Here is a 16,910-nt window from a genome sequence, read left to right on the forward strand (position 1 = left end):
GCTATGCAATTTAAGGTCAAGGTCACAGAGAAAGTCAAAGGTCAAATCGCTGTTGGGCTTGTCTCTAGCATAATTTTTGTGGCTGAATATTTTCATCTAACTTCATTGATGTATAACTGTATCTCCAAGGTCAAGACCAGGGGTCAAATGTCAAATCAACAGTGTCTATCCAGAAGCGATAGAATTTTTTCTTGAACATCATCTCCAAAGCCAAGGTGAAGAGAAGGGGTTATCCAGAGGATGTGTTCTGATCCGTGTCACTCAGGTGTTGTATCCAGGTGGGATTTTCTGCCACCAAGGTCAATATGGTTTGGTTCGTATGCGATTCACGTCCTATTTTAAGAGCTATGGCCACCAAAGTCAAGGTTACTTAAGGTCAAATATGCAGTCCTTGTTAATCACATTACTTTGGTCTTTCTGTTGGGAAGGACGGCCTTCAAGTGCTACAACTTGACGTTTGTTACAAATCCGCCAAATGATGTTGGCATTGGTAATAGTTCTGTTGTGTTGATCATGTTAAATAAATTATTCCAGTACTTATTATAACAGACATAACTGATATTGGATATTAAATAAAGACATTGTCAACTTTGTGTTTTAAATGGATTTCTGATTTTGTGTTCAGGGTTCATCACTCCTATGAAACTAACAAAATTGTATTCATGCATGCCAGTCATGGAATACACACAGATGAATATGTGGAGTTTGTTGAAACTGGTATGTTTATTTCGAGAACAGGGATAAAGAATAAAGCATGGGTGTCGTCCATGGACAAGGAAATCTCAACACTTGTGTAAGAGTTTTGCTGCAAATCTTTGTGCTAACAGCCTAACTCTTCCCCCAGATATCTCCGTTTACGGACCACACCCATACAAGATTCTACTACATTTATGTTCCAAAATCTTCCCAAATTACTTCATGAATATCAAACAGAATATCCTATCTTCCTACTCCTGCCAAGTTGTCCCGTGTATACTATTCAAAATATGCTAATATGGATAAAGTTTAAGAAGAGATTCAATTCATCAATATGTATTTCCAAAGGTCAATTGGGAATTAAAGTAACAAAATTGTGCTAAGTTGATGTTAGGTCCTACAACAATGGTCAAGTATACAATTGTTTCATGGCTATTTGGGGAACAGTCAAATCTATCATCCCGAGGTAGGGGGAAGCCCTGGGGAACTGTTTGCCCGAGGCCGCTATTACCAAATAAATATTAGTATCAATGCTGCATGCAATGTTGCCATTGCTTCAACACCGAGTGGCGGTCACCGAAACGCTTGAAGGGGGCTCTTGAAGGGGGATTTCTATGCATCGAATTCGCGCCGGGTAACAGTTCGCTCTGACCGGGAAAACAGTTTTGACTGTTTCACCCCTACAGCCGAAATTGGACAAAAAGCCAGAAACAGTCAAAAAAGACTAATTATAATTTATATAGACTATTGGGTAATAATTATAATTACTTCACAGTAAAAACAAGCCATTCAGATTGATGTCTCACCTGTGGCCCGCTTTGACCATTAATACACGTATCAGAGAAAGTAACTTGAACGCAAATATTTAATGTTGATGGAGATGCTGACAAATCCAATGGACCATGAAAGGTAGGCCGCATCCAGCATTTGATGCATGGGTTGAGATGTACTACACGAGATGCATCTATGGTCCAAGGTTGGTTGATCTAGCACTTGTACTTTCAGTGAAACTAACTTAAATGCAAAAACATCATGTCTTGTCGCCAGAAAAGCAACAACTTGGTCTCGCTTCCACTACTTCGTGGCCTTGAGACAAAAACAACACCAACGACATACATTTATTTGAAACTGTTTAATGGCATACGATTCTGTACACAGCCAAACCACAACACAATTCATAACTAATATTTAACAAAGGTGGCTTACTGCTTTCTTACTCAGAAAGTAACGCGGTCATTTCCTGCCCGCCCTTCGCTAAGGTCGACAAGAGGAAAACCAAATAAAAACATACAATGATCTTCCATGATCTTCCATGATCTTTTTCTACTAAGTCTGGTTTATATGAAATAAATGCTTTTTATTTGTAATAATAGTAATATAGACATGTGAATTTTTTTACAATTACTCAATTTTAGCCCATTATAAGCAGCCTTTGTCAGAGCTATGATAAAATGCCTAGTTTACACTCTGGTAGCAACGACTTCAGATTAGCACAGACCAAATATGGCTACCAGGCAAGATATTCAGTGTTCGTCTGAAGGCTACAGAGATTTTTAACTATTTTAAAAAGTGTTATACATATGACTGAAAAAAAACACCAAATAGTTTGGGTTTTTTTCCATTAATTAATGTGCTATTATATTTGTTATATGGAGAGTTTAAGTATGGTATATTTATTTAAGACAGATATCACTGACTAGATATTCATTATATAATGTATACTGTGACGTGAAACACTATTCTACGACAGAATCACTAAAATGTTAATCATCTACTACAAAATACTGTATGGCTCTTTGAACTTGTCACAATATGCTAGCATTTAAGTTGAACGTACTTTTGATTTTGTGATATTTTTATATCGTGAATAAATTTCCTAAATGGTAACAGTGAGAGAGATATATTATATACTATCATAGCTCAAAACTGGAGTAAAACGTTTATGTTGAAGAGAAAATCCAATAGAGATTGAATGTAGATTAAACAGCTATAATCCTGCTAAGATCCAGAAGAAATGACAACAGTGACATTTTTCTCTTCATCCTAATTCAATCCAGCGACATATCTTTCAGAATGAAAGAATCAATATTATTTTGGAGTGGTTTTGTACAGATGCTGCGGACAGGACATCCAGGGAGTAACAAGGGAAGAGTTGCTTTGGTTTACTTAAAAGCCAGCTATTTTGAGGATAAATTAGTCATATACCAATAGAATGTTTACGAGAAGTCTCCTGATCACAGTTTTAAATCAAGGCAGAAAATGATATGTCTATTTTCACACTGTCATGTACATGTGGAGTTTTCTATTCCATTAGATATAATCATTATTACTATTAACTCATATGCATGAGATGGACAATTTGACATACACATGATTTAATATAAGCAGGTAAAAATATAAACAAGTGAGACAATACCCTATCAACTTTTTATCCTATCGAAATTTTTAAATAACAAAAAAAAAAAGTTTAAAATTAGGTCACTGGTACAGAGTTCCCTTACATCTTCTGAGCAAACTAAACTAACTTTGCCACACCAAATATTCAGCATGGTAAGCTATTAAACAAAATAATTATCTAACAAACATTTCTTCACAAAAACATCACCACATCCCAGAAACATGGTAAATGTCCTTGAGTTTTGCTATTCTAATAAAAAGATCCTACAATGATCAAGTTCTCATTGGGTAGACAGGTTTCTTCTCATTCCTTTTTTTCAATTTTCATAATAACTATTATACAAAAAGCATCTGGTGAATCAGATATTTTGATTTATGAGATCAATTTTTGATGACAAATTTCAAGGACATCTACCTTAAGTACAGCTCTGTTGAGTAATTTGCTTACAATTTCTACCAAGGTGTGGTTTTACAAATAGAATTATTTAAAATACCAGGAACATGTAACAAGGTAGGGTATAGATTCTAAACATACCACAAAGCACATGTAACGCTCAATTACAGGGATAAAATACTACACATCTTTCCAATACCTTTTACAAGTCAATATTTTTCATATAAAATATCTGGAAACAAAATAAAACATTCAGATTGCATGTACAGTTGCATTTGGACCTATGATGTAGCCCTAATGCAGTGTTTAAAAATTCCTATCTACCAGAACACGTATTAAACAGAAATAATTTTGTTCACCTATGACAATTTCATATGTGGCTGTGACTATCAAAATTGAACTATGGAATATTATGCTATCATATAAAAAGAAGATAGTTTAAGTCTATTTTTGTTGTATTGAATGGCCGCAGGGAAGATGTCTTTCCCAATGATCTATGACATGAAACAGCCCCATATGAACTGCTGGTTGAAAAGTTAAAATTATCTGTGTTCTATATCACCCTTCCACAGGACGGATCCGCGACGGACAGTTTGCGATGGACGTCAAGTCCGAAAGCGGTCCGATCCCAGTGGAAGAGTAAAAACATATTGCTTTACCACACCTTAAGTAAGAAACAAACAACTGGTAAAAACTGGTATTTTCCCAAGAGAACAAACGCTTCCTTTAAGTATACGGACGTTCACATTTCCTCAACATCACCTTTTTAAGTAATTAAAACGGACTCCATCAATTATTAGAGGACACTAAACACTTATCTGATAGATATGAACTAACTCCTGTCTGCGACAGTATTGTAACTACTGAATACATGGACAGTTTCACCGACAAACACAAGTTTTGTACACGTATTCCTGAGTACCTTCAGCATCACTGGCAGTCAATCTCACTGGCATACCTATATATAGCATAAAGGAATCCCCTAACACTATATACAGACAACAGGGATTCCCCCTTGCTTCTAAATATATCTTTAAGGAGACTCCTCTACGTAAATATAGCCACAGAAATCCCCAAAACACCTACATGTCTAGTCAAAGGATTCTCCTGTTGGACAAAGATAATTCTCTATTGTGTCAAGACTTGGTTATCACAGAATGTTTTGTTTATCTATGAACAAACACGGACAAACACAGAAAATTTACAAACGGTCAATCAAGTTTTTAAAAAAAACTTCATCTTAAACTTAACATCTGAATGTTGGAGCTTAAAAAATATTTATCAGCCTACATTTACATTTTTTTCTCGTGATATCATTGTTTTAAATACAAGGTTACAAATTTTTCTCCTCAACAATTTTACCATAATATATATTAGTTACAAACGATTAGCTATATTCTGCTTGGTCCTTTCAATATGAATGTGATCCGAGGTCTACAGGCTGTTAGTACATCAATAACAGTGTGAAAATGGTACTGAATAAGGCACTTATGTCTGATAGAAACAAACATCCAGCAACCTGCCATTTTGATTCGTAGCCATTTTGATTTACAATCTTTAATTAGCTTAAATATTGCTAAGTTTCAAATGATTTGATTTTACACTGTGTGAGTATATACTGAATGGATATGAAGCTAAAACATAACAATGTTCATTTTCCCTCTCTCTACCTCTCTCCCTTTCAATAGACTCAGAGCTCGGTACTAAATGTATATCTAAATTTATGATAGTATGCTTGCTGAGAAAATCAGAAATTGAATCCCTTGAACAGGTAATAAATAATACGATGAAAACCAAGTGGCAGGTCGACAGGAATCACGTTCAGCAGTGAACATAACACAAAAACATTCGATTGTCATTTCCGATCACAGCTGTGCTTAGAACACACAGTTATACACGAAACATGTAAATGGTTCAATGTCTAAAGCATTTATCACAAACAAACCAACCATTAGGACTGACAGAACTGCTCTTGAACTGAGGAGTAACTTGTGAAGGTATACATAGCTTAACAAAGACACTAGCTAGCTTGAGGATGTACCAAAGCAGGTCAGAAAATAGCTCCACTTCTATAAGGAATGCTTTCTGTTTCCAACAGTTATCTCCCCTTTAATAATTTTAGATTCGTATTATCTATTATTACCTACATATTTATTCCACTTTTTTAAGTGAAGGTGTTGTTTTTTTAAGAGGCAGTTATTAAATGAGGAATTAAAATGAACAGTCAATAATATCAAGGTAAATGCTTTAAAACATTGGGCAAAACATGGCAGGCTATGGTTTCTCTAGACAGACAATGAAAACAACACACATGGATCTTGTGCTGTGCCCGATGCTACACAGTAATGTCAGTGAGATTGCCAGCCAGAAACAGCTCAACTTAGTAGTAGTATTTATAGATTCAGATTTTAGTTTGAATATCAAACTCACATCAAAACATTATTCACCATTCACATGATATATGATATATAATTTGAAATATCAAGACACAAAACCGTGTACCAAAACATCAACATTCACCAAAGTGCAATACTTGCCAAACAAAAAATGAAGAAAAAATATTGAAATCGGGTTATACAAGAAAAGAAATAACCACATTTTGATTCTTCTCACACCGTTTAACAAAACCATAACAATATATATATGTTTTTCTCTCTCTCTCTTCCAACACAGATGAAGAGGAAATAGTTCTTTACAATATTTTTGTTTATAACACTGCAAACAATGACCACAAAAAAACATACTTATGGAGAAACGTTTTTAACAAACACCTGGCACTACACATTACAATATAGTAAGCTTACAAGCACTAGTTCAAGATATTTGATAAACAGCCATGGAACCAAACCACTGGGCTGCCATAACTAGACGCAGAGAATCGCGTCATCAGATTAACATTTCCTTACATCTCTCATTACCACAACCATCACAAGCAATTATATAAACATAAATTCTCCGACAAGACTTTTTGCCATATTAAATACAATATCTATACTGTCAAACACGTTTTTTTATTGTTTTTCTTTGACAATTCTTTTCACTGAATATACCCACACAAAAAAAATAACTTACTTCGTAATATTATGTATATCCATCTGAATGATGCAAACTTACAAATACCATCGACAATGACATGAAAAAACTCCACAAAACTGTTCAATTAGACATATACTTCTATGACAAAACAAACCTTTTTAATACTCAGTTTAATTAAGCAAAACTATGAAACACATGGGTGGGTAATATTCAACAGGGATAGAGCTACTGCACATGTATGGCAAGCACTGGGTACAGCTGTTACTGCCTAATTTGGTATTAAAATTACCCCTAAAAACATCCCAACTGTTTCAGGAAAGTTGAAAATGATTTAAATGTTAGATGTGATAATGAGAAATTCACAGGATATTGAATGGAGGAACCTAAATTCCATGGCTACTTTTTATTACAAAAATCTAAGTACATTATGTATAAATTGCTACGCACAAATCATTACTACTTGATAGTTGATGCCTTATACACTTAATACTTGTCATAACTTTTCACTACTGAAGTCTACTCTAGGTATGCGATATAAACTTGAATCTATTTTTTGGTTTGACATGTATCAGATCATGTTTGAGATCAAATCAGAATAAATCTGATGTTTATGATAATCTTGAGATACCCGATATCTTCTACAATAAACCTGTTCATGATTTTGAATAAAATTGTTAACTGCATCAAATTTTTATTTTTTTTAAATATAGAAAATTCCAGTTTTATTCCTATTTTTTTTTAAATATTTAAAAAAAAACTTCAATATTATCATAAATGGCAACATTCAAATGATACAAATGGCAGTCCAACAGTTTGCATATAATGCTAAGAGATTACTGTAATATATTCTACATGTTAATTGAGTGTATGTACCTCACCACCCCTACAGACTTGCAATGACTTTTACCATCTAATGACAAGTGTCTACCACTGTTCTCTGATGGGGAGGGATGGAGGTAAGAGTTTCGTCCAAAAGGCACAGATAATGAGTTGTATTGCATGCAAAGCTATGGTGAGTTAAATCCTGATGCCTATAGCTTTTGATATAGAGCATCCTGTTAATTTAACATCAGGCACCATTTGGATGCCACGGTCGACATAGTGATTAAATCAATATTTCTTTGGTATTTCTCGTCATGTTTACACTGAAGACGATAACAAATACGATACATGCACTTTAATGTGATTATATCTAAAAGCAAAACTGTACTATATATTTACACCGACATATACATGTATCTAAATTGACAGTATAATACTTTACAATTAAAAAAAAAAATGACAATATTTTTTTTACAGTACAATGTCATACAATTATAATTTTTCCAATATTATATATGGCAACCCAGTGACTTGGTTACAGGAGCCTGCACATGTAATCAACTTTGAACAGGACAACAAACGACGACAGTTGTAAGTGTACAGTATATATATATGTGTGTCGGTGTTGACCATGGGCCCACTTGCCCGGCGTGACGGACATAGACAGACGGAGCTGGATGGACTGTGGTTTGCTGAGGGACACTTACGTATTTATGCGACATTAAAGTTTTTGTCAATCATACAGGCTAGCGATGAGTTATGTAAACATGAAGGACGTACGGCACGTGGACACGGGGACACACCACTTCACGTCAACGCCACGTTGTCATCTACGTAGAAAGAAGCAAAGGAAATTAATTATAACTCGCTTGCAGGCTTACATACATGGCACAGCTACCATGGTTTGTAAAACTTTACATAGGCTTGCTTGACCAAAGTTTTTCTCAAAATCAATTGGCATAATTTGATTAATTTTGCTTTGATGCCCAAACTTTGGATGTCATATACTGGAGGAAAACAAATGTACTTAATCATCTAAAAAATGTGTTGTTTTTTAATGGATTTTATGATAAAAAAATTCTTCAGGAAACTGAAACCTAGGGCAATATGCCTCTCTAACAGATCTGAATAAAACATTGGATAACTCATCCTTTTTGACATCCAAAGTTTGGCCAGAATGAATCTTCCTCGATACATATTGGCATTGTATATTTCAATCTGAGTGTTATTAGTATTTCCCAACCTTCTATCCCTACAAAGTGTCACCCAAGACAAAGGTCAGCCAGACCTACTGTTAAAATATGGGGACAAAAGGGTGGTACAAGGTAACTGATAAATAGAAACAAGTGATTCACACCAAACAAGTTGCAATGTTAAAATAGTACTAATATTCACATTTCCAAATCAATGGCATTAAATCTACTGAACAATGACTCCAGTAAACAGATTACATAACTTTGTTCCTCAGACCATCCAATATGGTTTGTTTGCATGCCTATCTCTTACTGTACAATGAATCTGTGTGTCCCTCCAACTTTCCCCTTCACCTACAGAATTTGATCAGACAACATCAATTTTACAAGAACAAGGACTGCCAACATAATGGCTGACAAAACACCAACATACAAATTCTGTTAGTGAGTCAAGAGATCCAAGACCTTCAGTAGCTACCATTAAAACAGGCACCAACGAGCTCCATAGCTTTATTCAAACAGGGCTATATTAGAGACCACTTACTCACAGCTGAATGCTAACTTGACCATAATATGAAATGCCACAAATGTTCTTGACACTCTTAAATAACAAGAAGCTTATTTCTGAAGAAGCTAACCCATGCAAGTTGTTAACAGTTCAATGATTATATACTTGAAATACAGTAGAAATCGGGTCGATACCAGTGATTAACATACGAATCTAATCTTCATTGGACAGGGCAAAGCTAGGGTGCATTGAACATGGCTTTCAACACATAAGATATTTTGTTAGTTTGGCAAGGACATTTTAGACCCACATGCTTCATGCCCATACCCAAACTTGTTATTTTGTTGTTTTCTGAAAACAGCTTCTTGCATCCAGATAGAAGTTACTTGACTTTATTGTTGTAGGTAAGTAGCAAAATTAAAACTTTCAGTGAAATCCTTTAGTATTGATCTACACAACACCTTAAGAGACATGCATAACACTCAGATTTACAATATCAATAGTTCAAGTGGGGAGTTTCATCAAGTGGTTGTAACAGTAGAGAATTAACTTCAAAAATAGTTCAGAAAAGGGTCAAGCAGAGCCTCACAAAACAAAATGAAGGAAAATGAAATGACAGAACAGGGGGTCATGGTGACACAAACTAGCACAACAAATAGTGAGAAATACACAGCATGGGTATTCAACATCACAAAATGTATAGTGACATGTTGTTTGTAGGGGACTTCAGGCATTAAGTCCCAATCTTGGCCTCTGACCCCCACCCCAGCTACTATTAGGTTGTTAGTACAAGCACACATTGAAGGGGAACAAACAGCTGTCCTGTATGGAAGAAAGTACCTCAAATCCTCAGCTACCATTAAGTTCAGTTCATTTGCAATAATATTTTTTTCCATAATAACAGCTCCTCACCTTAGATGTGATCAAAATATTCTGTGAATAGCTCAGAATTCAGTCAGTTTTATCCTAGATGGAAATGAAAAAAATGTGTATTTGTTCCCCATCATACAGATGTCTAGAGTGAGAGTTCAAATACACAAAACACTGAGGGATATAGAAGACGCAGTCCGCAATGAGGAGTTTGAGTTATTCCAGATAAGAATATACTGAGGGAAAGTGGAGGGCTCTCTTGTGTAGTGGGCCCCAGACAAACAAATGGTGATGGTGTGGGCAACAAAAAATGGCTCCCTTTCGCCTTCACTCAATACATTTATTTCTGGAGAACCCCGAATTTTATCCAAATGTGTATTTAATTGTAATCATGTAATCAACTTTTTCTTGCTGCCCAACATGAAGTTGTTTACATGATAATGAGAGAGTGACTTCCTAATTATCGCAAGTCAGGATGATTTTCTCCCATAACCGAGACAAAAATTATCTTTCAAAAAACATTATTTATTATAACAGATCAAACTGACAGCCAAAACAAAATAAAATGTGATTTAACATGGCGTAGGACTATTATTCGGATTTCAGAAAGGTCATGAACAAAAAGCAATTCCACAATCAATATTATGTCTTCAAAATTTAAAATCCAGTATTTATCAAGTTTTGTCAAAGTAGTTATGGGAGAAATTTCTGATACAATCTACAGTACACATGTAGCTAAGTGAATAGGTGTGCACATTAAGCCAGTGTATTTGTGACACGAGAGCATGCACACAGGTACAAGACACAGGTTACACCACATACACACTACACCTACAGTCCAAAGCCTCTTAAACACCAGTATTAAACCTCGGCAAATATTAAACGTCATAAGACAACTTAAAACCATCTCCTCCAGCAAAGCCGCCATCTTGCACCAGTCACCTCCCCTTGTAGCCAGAACAAACACTGTCGAGCGGTCCGGTCTCCCTGACTATTGGCCGGTCACATGACACAAAAAATATAGAAAACCTACCTTTACCTACCTCGTCTCCTATCGTAGATTCAGATATGGACCTCTAGGAAACCTACCTTTCTCAAGAACTTTTGGCTTATCAGTTGACCCACCATTCCTAAGAATACTTCTTTTAGATCAAACATTAATTTTCCACACCAAGATGAAAATCTATCCATACAATATTCTATTTTTGCTGAGAAAGTTCCATTAACTCCGTTATTTGAAGGTTCTTGATTATGTAAATTTTGAATGCAGTCATTGCCGACGTATTGCCTTTGTAATAGTATATCATAATGCGATCACCTACCTTTGACATGTAATTGAGATAGGAGTATAAACTTCTGTCAAATTTCTTACATTGCCCACTGTTACAGTCTACGAATCTTAGATCTTCTTTCTCTCGATTTCTTCAACAACTTTTTTCAAACAACCCCAAAAAATCTTTTTGTTTCGTTGTTATTGTTGTCATTGTCCACATTTTTTTCAAAATTAGATTTTTGACCAGTGGGCAGTGCTAAGAGTGTGTCGGAAGTGTCTAGAATGTAGAGAGAAGGTGAAAACTTACAACAGTCGGACAAGTTCAGTACGGCTTGCTGTCATTCTTTGGTCGTTTGAGCTGCACCTTCAGCCTCTTCATTCCAATCTGGAACCCATTCATGGCCTGAATGGCAGCATGGGCCGAGACAGAGTTGTCGTAACTCACAAATCCTGTAAACACATGATACGCAACCCACATATAGAACAAGAACACCACAGACAGTTTGTACCTTTGACACGAAACATACGACGCAAAACATTACAGAAAAATACATAACACTGAAGACACAAAAAACAATCTTTTCAAGAGTAGATCCGAGTATATAAAAATCTTTCAAATGAAACATTTCTGGAATATATAGAGAATTGAAGACATACAGTGGAGCAGTGTTAGTTCTTATTGGTTCCTGACAGAAAACTTTACGAAATATGAAATTTGACAATCAGCAACAGAATTCGGGTATAATGACTTTATAAACATTGTTTCAGACATTAATAAGACCAGTTTGACTCTCACAATAAGATCACTTTGTAAATATTTCTAAAGACAAAAGTACATGTTGAAACCTTTTTCGTGGATTAATAAAGACTGAATTAGCACAGATCCATGGTACATCTTTAACACTCTGTATCACTGTATTGCTAAGACTCACCAAAGCACTTGCTGAGGTTTGTCTGCTTATCAATGAAGACTTTAGCAGAAATCACTGATCCGAAGGGCAGAAAGGTCTGCATTAGGTCTTGGTCACTGAATTCCTGAGGTAGGTGGTAAATGAACAAGTTAGCACCTTCTGGACCTGTGAACACAGCAAGGACACAAGGTTGTAGGGCATAACATCACAGTTTTATTAGGACTAACACAGGGCAGGACACTTCACAGAACAAAACATGACTGGCCCAGTGCTTCATGTAGATACACTGTTGAATACAAAAGTCAGATTCACACAACTTTGAACAAGTTTGTGTAGAGAAATGTGTCCTGTCCTTTTGCTCTAGGAAGAAATCCAGATATTAACAATGAAGGTCTCATTTAAATATAAATGTATGAACTTAGACATTTGTGGAAAAAAATCATGATTTTGTGAAGTGTTTTAGGATCTATCCAATATTTGTCAGTTACATTCTATGCAATATTTGTCAGTTACATTCTATCCAATACTTGTCAGTTACATTCTATGCAATATCTGTCAGTTAGTTACATTCTATGCAATATTTGTCAGTTACATTCTATGCAATACTTGTCAATTACATTCTATGCAATACTTGTCAGTTACATTCTATGCGATATTTGTCAGTTACATTCTATGCAATATTTGTCAGTTACATTCTATGCAATACTTGTCAGTTGTTTTGAAAAGTTAATTAGCATATAGGATAAAAGTAATAGATTTTTATATATGATTTAAGCACAAAAGCTTTGAAATTAAGGAGAAAAAAGTTTGAATCAAAATGAAAAACTTGTAAAAAATAAAAGAAATAGGCAATCTAATTTTGAAATTATTTCTAATTTTCTAATAATGATTAATGAGGTGTGTCTGAATGATAGAAACACATCACTGGCCCACCGGATCTGCCTAAGACAAGTAAAAGGCCATGCAATGTGGTGAATCATCGTCAGAAATATGCTATTGAAGGAAGAAATGAGATTATACAAAGATGAATGTGAAGAGATGATAGATATGCATGCCGTCAGGACCTAGAGCAGCAAGAGAAAAGCAGAATAAAGCACTTTTTATTAAAGAGACACATTCTGTACTACAGGACTACATTCGACATTCTCACAGAGATAGTTTTAAACACAGAAATCAGGTGAAAACAATTTATTCCAATATTCTTATTTTGCCTCTAAAAAACTTCCCTTTTGGAAAAAAGTTAAAACATGCCTTAAATAAGACTTCATGAGTTTTTATTCTTGGTCATGGAATACAGAATGATTTTTTTACATAATAATTTCATTGTCATAGATGTTAGTAAAGTGTTAAGACTTCAGAAGTGTCTTGTTATATTTTAAAAGGCAGTGTTTCAAGTAGCTTAATAATTGGTTAAAGTTTCTATACATTGTGACCAATCGGATAAGCTTTCTTGTCAGTTTCATGGAGAAATAAAAGTCTGCCTGCTATACATAAGAACGAGTTAGTAGTAACTTGTATTTACCCTCATTCCTTGAATAGAGGCCGGTCTTCAGTTTTCTTGAGACAGCTTCTATTCAAGGAAATATGGTACAAATGATAATCAAACAACACAATATCTACAACAGTACAGTCATCAACACAATACACATGACAAGGTATTAATGCCCAACATAACATAGCACACTCCAGTATCCACATTTATATATATACAAATACATATATGTAAACTTCATTATGAGAGTTCTGTTATAAACATCTAAACCCATGATTCTCACTATTTCTCAGTATTAATTAGTAAATAACACTACCTTATAGCAGCTATTTCTAAATTTTACAATATAACACTATCCTTCAGAAGCACAGTGTGAAAATGGTTTTTAAGCGATTCTTTGAAATGCACAATTAACTTCATACGTAAATGGAGACAATTCAATCTGTTTCAATTTTCTACATCAACATGATTTCAAAACAAGAGGCCCAATGGGCCTGCATCGCTCACCTGGTATAAATCTCACACTTGTAACCTTAAAAGGGATCTAAAATAAAGCTACAGGCAAAATATCAGTATTTATGATTAAAATTCATTCAAAAGACCATTATTTTTTTTAAAACATTTCACCCCTGTGATTGAAAGTCGAACAAAGTTTATAGCCATTCATCTCAGGATGCAACTTGCAAAGTATCAACATCCTGGGACCCATGGTTATTAAGAAGAGGTTGTTTAAAGATTTTAAACAAATTTAACCCCTGTGACCTTGAATATAAGTCACAGTCATGCATTTGAACAAACTTGATCGCCCTTTACCCCAGCATGCTACTGGCAAAACATCATCACCCTTGGCATTTTGGTTATTCAGAAGAAGATGTTTAAAGTTTTTAACATATTTGACCCCTGTGACCTTGAACATAAGTCACAGTCATGCATTTGACCAAACTTGATCGCCCTTTACCCCAGCATGCTACTGGCAAAACATCACCACCCTTGGCATTTTGGTTATTCAGAAGAAGTTGTTTAAAGGTTGTTTTAAGACAATTGACCACTGTTACCTGGAATATAATTGAAGGTCATTCATTTGAACAAACTTGGTAGCTCTCCACCCAAGCATGCTACTGACCAAATATCATCTCCCTGGGCAGTTTGGTTATCGAGAAGAAGATGTTTAAAGTTTTTATCATATTTGACCCCTGTGACCTTGAAAATGGGTGAAGGTCATTTATTTTAACAAACTTTGTAGACCTTCATCCCAGTTTGCTTCTGGCCAAATATCGATACCCTAAGCCTTTGGGTTATTAAGAAGAAGTCGTTTAAAGTAAAATATTGACGCCAGACGACGGACGACGGCCGACGCGCCACGGCATAAGATCACTTGGCACTTCGTGCCAGGTGAGCTAATGAAGGCATCTGATCATTATTATACAGTATTGTATCTAGTTGGCATTTGACAGCACTATTGTCAGTGAAACTCAAGAAAAATCATTTTGAACAAATTAATATATTTCATGCTTTTTCCACCGGCCTCCACCAAGTTGTTACATTACTGACAATCTCGGCTGATAAAGTTAGTTCATTATGACTGTAGATAGGGATTATGACCTTTTATGTAATCCCATGGACATTAATCAAGAGTTATAATTACAACAAAAGGGCAGTAACAAATAAAAGATCACTCACCTTCAGTTTGTTTGCCTGCCGGTGAGTTAGCCACCTGCTGCAGCTGCTGTGCTGTCTGGCTACCGAAGGCATTCGGGAAAGATGCTGGAAGCAATCACATAGCTGGTTAGATAACCAGTTACACAGGCTGATTTCAGTAATATTATCAAATATATTAAATTACTTTTATCTTAATCCTTTACCAAATCTTATAATGATTAAATTTCTCTAAGAAGATGCCATAACATTGATTCATTTATTTCCTGCTTAAAAGCTTACTATTTTCATTAATAATAGATATCTTTATTAATATTGTAAATTTCTTATTATAAATATGATGACACTTTCTATACTATATATCATTATTCACTAAGTTTGAAATAGCTTTTATTTATCTTCCCTCTATCATGTTCTCTGGCCTTGTTTAACTTAACCCTTTCACCCCTATGTAACTTTAGTAGACTCTACCATACATTGATCTGATGAGTCTATCATGGTCTACAGTGGTGAAAGGGTTAAACATTTTTGTGTAATACCTTGATCATTTTTGGAGAAAAGGAAAGCTGCATTTGGAACTTAATGTATTGTAAAGGCATCAAAGAAGACCTGTTACTAGTAACGGCCTTAACCATTCTGCACTGACCATATTAATTTGGCAGATTTTGACCAAGGTAATTTTCATTCAAGAAATAACATTGAACCACTGACCATCACCACATGATAAAGCAGAAGACAATTTAAATGATTATATTTCTCAAACAAGTATAAAATTAAACATGTCGAAGCGATTGGGCAACTCAGCTCAGGTTTAAGGTTAAGACATGGAGTCTACACAAGGTATTGAAGCAATATGCCACATCAGTATATATATACATGACTACGTAACACGGATATCACACAGCCTACCACCTTGTTATCTTGGTACATTACTGCGGTGTGTCGTTTAGTATTAAGTAAGAACATTTACAACCAACAAGTTTTATTATTTCATTTGCACGTTTATAACAAATTTCACAAGTTTCGTTTTTAATTTTGCCAAATACCTTTCATTGAAACATGCAAAAGCCATAATGATCAAATGCTGAATCATTGAAATTCCACAACATCAAATTTCTCAAGATCAAAAGGAATTTCAAAAGAATCAATGAAACAAATCTGTCATGAAATAATAAACAATAGGACTGGAAAGTGATGGATATATAAAGGTGCAAATGCTACTGTTGATTGCTATTCCATTTTAATTCTAGATTAGATAACAAAGTAAAACACCTTAAAGGCAATGAACCCGTTTCTACCAATATCAAGTCACAATGCTAAGTGTCCTTTTATTTAACCATTAGTGAGCTAGAGTAGGAAAGTTTTCAAAGTTAGCCAATATAAATGCTTAACGTGTACAATACATACACAAACTTAGTAATCAGAGGACACTGGAGAAGGTAGGAGAGAAACATTTACTAGAACACATAGCTATATACTGCTCATGCAGACTTGATATGGTACAAACTGGACTCGATGCTCAACACACAAGTTATAGCCGCACCCCCATGCAAAACTAGTTGAAAACGCAAGTACCACACAACCAACAGATAACAGGGTGGCAAAAACAAACAACTGTACATAAGGCCAGCCACCAGGAGTGTACAGCCTCCTTTCCAAAAC

At 35.1% G+C, this 16,910-nt stretch overlaps 1 protein-coding gene across 11 annotated transcripts in view; it reads right to left on the bottom strand.

Moving 5' to 3' along the window:
* Positions 1-1,813: 1,813 nt before the first annotated feature.
* The window catches only part of LOC110447449 (CUGBP Elav-like family member 2), an 80,970-nt gene continuing 65,873 nt past the window's right edge, over positions 1,814-16,910 (bottom strand). For 9 of the 11 annotated variants that reach the window (XM_021493156.1, XM_021493151.1, XM_021493152.1 and 6 more), the window contains 5 exons: positions 15,273-15,356; positions 13,623-13,670; positions 12,122-12,265; positions 11,497-11,639; positions 1,814-8,175 (listed from right to left, as the gene is read on the bottom strand). In XM_021493156.1, the coding sequence (XP_021348831.1) occupies positions 11,512-11,639; positions 12,122-12,265; positions 13,623-13,670; positions 15,273-15,356 (404 nt within the window). In that variant the 3' untranslated portion in view covers positions 1,814-8,175; positions 11,497-11,511. The remainder of the gene's footprint in view (positions 8,176-11,496; positions 11,640-12,121; positions 12,266-13,622; positions 13,671-15,272; positions 15,357-16,910) is intronic. The other 2 variants (XM_021493149.1, XM_021493150.1) reach the window with 1 other exon arrangement.

Source organism: Mizuhopecten yessoensis, unplaced genomic scaffold (assembly GCF_002113885.1).
Source record: "Mizuhopecten yessoensis strain PY_sf001 unplaced genomic scaffold, ASM211388v2 scaffold3423, whole genome shotgun sequence".
NCBI classification, from domain to species: Eukaryota; Metazoa; Mollusca; class Bivalvia; order Pectinida; family Pectinidae; genus Mizuhopecten; species Mizuhopecten yessoensis.